At 54.2% G+C, this 4,907-nt stretch overlaps 2 protein-coding genes across 2 annotated transcripts in view; one reads left to right on the top strand and one right to left on the bottom strand.

Moving 5' to 3' along the window:
- LOC112959547 (protein-arginine deiminase type-3-like) overlaps window positions 1–1,118 on the top strand; it is a 6,030-nt gene extending 4,912 nt beyond the window's left edge. Inside the window, exon 16 of the mRNA XM_026053568.1 lies at window positions 1,093–1,118. Within this exon, the coding sequence (XP_025909353.1) occupies window positions 1,093–1,118 (26 nt within the window). The remainder of the gene's footprint in view (window positions 1–1,092) is intronic.
- A 774-nt stretch (window positions 1,119–1,892) lies between these two features.
- The window catches only part of RCC2 (regulator of chromosome condensation 2), a 13,101-nt gene continuing 10,086 nt past the window's right edge, over window positions 1,893–4,907 (bottom strand). Inside the window, exons 5-10 of the mRNA XM_026053569.1 lie at window positions 4,608–4,774; window positions 4,350–4,530; window positions 4,157–4,262; window positions 2,963–3,035; window positions 2,317–2,394; window positions 1,893–2,033 (exon numbers count right to left, since the gene is read on the bottom strand). Coding sequence (XP_025909354.1) covers window positions 1,929–2,033; window positions 2,317–2,394; window positions 2,963–3,035; window positions 4,157–4,262; window positions 4,350–4,530; window positions 4,608–4,774 — 710 coding nt within the window. The 3' untranslated portion in view covers window positions 1,893–1,928. The remainder of the gene's footprint in view (window positions 2,034–2,316; window positions 2,395–2,962; window positions 3,036–4,156; window positions 4,263–4,349; window positions 4,531–4,607; window positions 4,775–4,907) is intronic.

Here is a 4,907-nt window from a genome sequence, read left to right on the forward strand (position 1 = left end):
GAGGAGGGGAAGGGGGGATAAAGGGGGGATAAGGGAGGAAAAAAGGGGGGAAATAAGGATGGGGAAATAAGGGGAGAAGAATAAGAGGGGGAAAGGCAAAAAAAGGGGGAAAGCAAAAAAAAATAAGGGGGAAAATAAAGGGAAAACAATGAGGGGAAACAATTTGAGGGGCAAAAATAAGGGGGAAATAATTTGAGGAGGAATATTGAGAGGGAAAAATCTGAGGAGGGGAAAATTGAGGGGGGATAATTAGGTAAAAAAATAAGGTAATTAAAGGCGAAAAACATTAAGGGGAAAAATTAAGAGAAAAAATGAGAGAAAAAAAATGAGGGAGAATTGAGGCAGAAAGTGAAAGAATAAGGTAAAAAAATAAAGTAAAAAGGGGGAAAAGCATTAAGGGGGGAAAAAGAGGGGATAAATGTAAAAAAAAAGAGGGAAAAGGGTGAAAATTATTAAGGTGAAAACTTTTTAAAGTGAAACAAGTTCGGATAAAAATATTATTAAAAGATTCTTAAAATAAGACTGAAAAATAATGTTAAAAGTAGGATTAAAAAGTTAGATTTCAGAAACGCGAAGGTGGGATGATGCGAGGGAGAGGCGGCGCTGGGGCTGGATGTGGACCCCGTGTGGTGCCCGGGCTGGAGGACGGCGGCGAGCAACAACCACGGCACTTTATCTGAAACATTTACTCCGAGAAATATATATATTAAAAAAAAACCCAAAATAATAAAAAATTAAACAAAACACCGCGAGAAGAAACAGCGCTAAAACGGGAACCTTTTGTCTCGCCTCAATCAAAACCCCTTCTGGGATCCTTGGATTTTATTCGGTTTTTATTATTATTTTTGGAGCCCCTTCCTCTTTTGCTCACCCAGGACTTATTTGGGGGGGGAACATGGATTTTTTTTTTTTTCAAATTTACTGTTGAAATACCCTTTTCCTGGGATTCCTTCCCCCCAATGGGATGGCAAGTGGGAAAGGGCTAATATTGCTAAAACGGCCCCGGAGCCAAAGGTGCAAATTCTCCGCCCGGCTGCTCTCCTGGTCCTGGAAGATATTTTTTTCTCCCACGCATTCCCCCCACCCCAAAAGACAAAAAATACCCCCAAATCCCCTAAAAGGAAACGTTAAAAAATGAAGGCAAAAAAAGAAAAAAAAAATAGTAACGTTTTCGGTCAAGTCCTGCAAGGCTCCCGGATCGGCGGCGGGAGCGGGAAACCGGCGGCGTCGCCTCCGCGGGAAAAGGCACCTCGGTTCTCCAGCACAGTGCACGGAATGGGGAGAGGGAGGAAAATGGGGGGAAAGGGGGAAAACAGGGGGAAATGGGGAAACGGGGAAAACAGGGGGAAAATGGGGGGAAAATGGGGAAAACGGGGGGAAAATGGGGAAAATGGAGGGAAAATGGGGGAGAAAGGGAGGAAAAGAGGGGAAAAAGGGTGGAAGAGGGGGGGAAAGGAGGGGAGAAAGGGGGAAAGAAGGGGAGAAAAGGGGGAAAAGGAGGGGAGAAAAGACAAGGGCCAAAGACAAGGGGCAAAGACAAGGGAAAAGGGAGATGGGAAAAAGGTGGAAAAGTTGGGGAAGGGAGGGAAAAGATGGGAAAAAGGGGAAAAGAATAAAAAAGAGGGAAAGAAGGAAAAATCGGGGGGGGATGGAAAAAAAGGGGGCAAAAAGAAAGCCAAACCCTTGCACCAAGCTTCAGGGTGCTGCTCTTCATACCTGAGAACCCCCCCAGGACGGGCAGCCAGGGTGCAGAAAAAGTGAAAAAAAAAAAGTAAAAAAAAAAAAAAAAAAAAAAAAAAAAAAAAACAGCCTGTGTCTGCCCCAGGGCCCTGCTCCGGGCGGGATGCGCTTCCACCTGGAGCCTCCCCCTTTGGAAAAGGGAGGGAGGAGGCGGGAAGGGGGCTCGGGAAGCGGCCCCCGCGGCGGCCTCACAGCGTGCGCGGGTTGTACTCGGGCAGCTTCCTGAGCCTCTCCTTCTCGGCGTCGCTCTCGTCGCGCGCGATCACCAGCGAGTGCGAGTAGCCCATGGCCACCTGGGCGGGAAAAGGGGTGCCAAAGGAAGGAGAGCAAAAGGAAAACGGGGGGAAAAAAAATAAGTAGGGATTTTTTTTCACCCCTCTGCCTCTGCTTCCCGCCGCTGGGAAGCTCTCACTGGTGTGTCAAGTGCGTCAGGCCTCAGCACACACCCAGGCRGGTGCTTTTTTGCCTCAAAACAGCAGGGGGAAAGTAAGGAGTGAGAGCGCAGGGATTGTGGYGGGAGGCCCATTCCGGTCCATTCCCAACCCGAGCCAGAGCCGGGCCGGGAAGCGGCCTCACCTGCTCCGTGTAGATCCCGTCCAAGGTCTTCACCTCCTGTGCCGCCGTGGACGACTTGGGTTTGTGGTCGCCGTAGCCCTGCGGGTGCCGAGTGAGCCCCCGGGAAGCAGGGATCCCGCATCCCGCATCCCACATCCCGCATCCCGCTTCCCGCATCCTGCATCCCACACCCCACCTCCCGCATCCTACATCCCACCTCCCGCATCCCACATCCCACATCCCGCATCCCACCTCCCGCATCCTGCATCTCACATCCTGCATCCCACATCCCACCTCCCACATCCCACCTCCTGCATCCTACATCCCACCTCCCGCATCCCACCTCCTGCATCCTGCATCCCACCTCCCGCATCCCACCTCCTGCATCCTACATCCCACATCCCTCACCCGCATCCCGTATCCCGCATCCCACATCCCGCATCCCACATCCCGCATCCTGCATCTCACATCCCACATCCTGCATGCCGCATCCCACCTCCTGCACCCCGCATCCCACCTCCCACCTCCTGCATCCCACATCCTGCATCCCACCTCCTGCACCCCGCATCCCACCTCCCACCTCCCGCATCTCACCTCCCGCATCCCACCTCCCGCATCCCGCATCCCGCCTTTGCCCGCCGCGCATCCCGGGATGAGCCGCCCTCACCAGCTCCCCGAAGGTGGGCGACGGGCCCCAGCTGATGGTGCTCTCGTCGGCCGCCACGATGATGCTGCTCTTCCTGCAAGCACAAATTTGCATTTATCTGCCTCATGTAACATATATAATTATTACATTGAGCATAAATACACTAAACATTCCCAAGTTGTAATTTATATAATGCATTTTAAATGCATTGTATGTATATAACGTTTGTATAGATGTTATATGTATAATTATATATATAATTAAAACATTCAGCCTCTCGGGCTGGGCATGGTCAAGCAAAGGGGCTCCCATGAAAGTGGCTCCAATATAAACTTGGCATGGGAAGAAAGAGGGACAAGGATGTTCCTGCAGCACATTCCTGCCCAGGCACTGTAATTTGGGTGGAAAAGCGGTGATTTTGGGAATGTGGGGGGTGAGCGGGATGTCCTGAAGGCAAATGCCTCCCTGAGCCTGGAGAGCTGCAATCACCAGGGGGATGGAGCCAGCGTCGGAAAAGATGTTGGGAAAAGGAGGGTTTGGAGGAGGTCTTATTGTATAGGAGAGAATGGGATATGGTATGATATGATGGGATACATGGGATGGGATGGGATGGGATGGGATGGGATGGGATACAACAGAACACACCACATTGGGATGGGGCAGGACCTGATGGGATGGGATACAACATGACGGGATGGCGCAGGGTATGACGGGATAGGACACGGGATATGGGATACGGTGGCATGGGATACGATGGGACAGGATGAGACGGGACACGATGGGATATGAAACGGCACGATATAATGGGATGGGACAGGACATGACGTGATGGGACAGGCATGATGGGATGGGATACGATATGATGGGATGGCAGGGTACAAYGGGATGGGATAGCAATCCTGGCTGCATAGGGATACATGGGATACAATGGGATGGGACAGCAATCCTGGCTGCATGGGGATGATGGGATACGATGGGATGGGATATGATATGATGGGATGGGGCAGGGTACGAYGGGACATGAGAGCAATCCTGGCTRTATAGGGACAGATGGGATTCAATGGGATGGGATACCAATCCTGGCTGCACCGGGATGACAGGATATGATGGGATGGGATGGGGCAGGGTACGACGGGACAGGACTGCCATCCTGGCTGCACAGGGCTAGATGGGATCCGACGGGCCGGGACGGCGATCCCGGGCGCGGCCGCTCACCCGCAGGCCAAGCTGCGGATCCTCCAGCCGCACAGGTCCTGCACCGCCTTGGGGTACATGGTGGACTCGCGCGACGTGTTGGTGGCTCCCCAGAAGAAGAGGCCTCCTGCGGGGCACAAGGTGGTGGGTGGCGCGCAGCGCCTTCCCGCCGGCCGCCCGTATGGACACACGGATGGAGGGACGCGGGCCCGACCTGTCTCGCTGAYGGCGAAGGAGCAGGTGTAGCCGGCGTAGATCTGGGCGGCGCCGCGGCCCGGGAAGTCGAAGAGCTTCACGAGCCGCGGCACCATCTCGTCCTTCTGCTCCGCGTGGCCCAGGCGCCCGTAGCCGCCGAAGCCCCAGGAGAAGACGCGTTTCTGGGAGTCCAGCACCAGCTGGGGCACGAACGGGGCGCTGAGCGGACGGCGCCGAGCCCAGCCGCAGCTCCGTGCCCGTCCGGCGCCGGCTTTACCGTGTGGTTGGCCCCGCAGGCCACGTCGCGCACCACCACGTTGGGCACGGGCAGGATCTGGCCGTCCTTGGTCTTCTCGATGAAGATGGCCACGCGCCGCGGCACCAGCTCGCAGTCGTACTCGATGCGCTGCGCCCGCGCGATGAACTTGCCGTCCGAGTTGTGCCCTGCGGCGCGCGGCGAGGATGGAACGGGGATCAAATGGAATGTGGGATAGAATCCGGGATAGAATAAGATATAGAATAGGGAAGGGAAGGGAAGGGAAGGGAAGGGAAGGGAAGGGAAGGGAAGGGAAGGGAA

Source organism: Nothoprocta perdicaria, unplaced genomic scaffold, assembly GCF_003342845.1.
Source record: "Nothoprocta perdicaria isolate Ctin4 unplaced genomic scaffold, notPer1 scaffold_117, whole genome shotgun sequence".
In the NCBI taxonomy this organism is placed as follows: domain Eukaryota; kingdom Metazoa; phylum Chordata; class Aves; order Tinamiformes; family Tinamidae; genus Nothoprocta; species Nothoprocta perdicaria.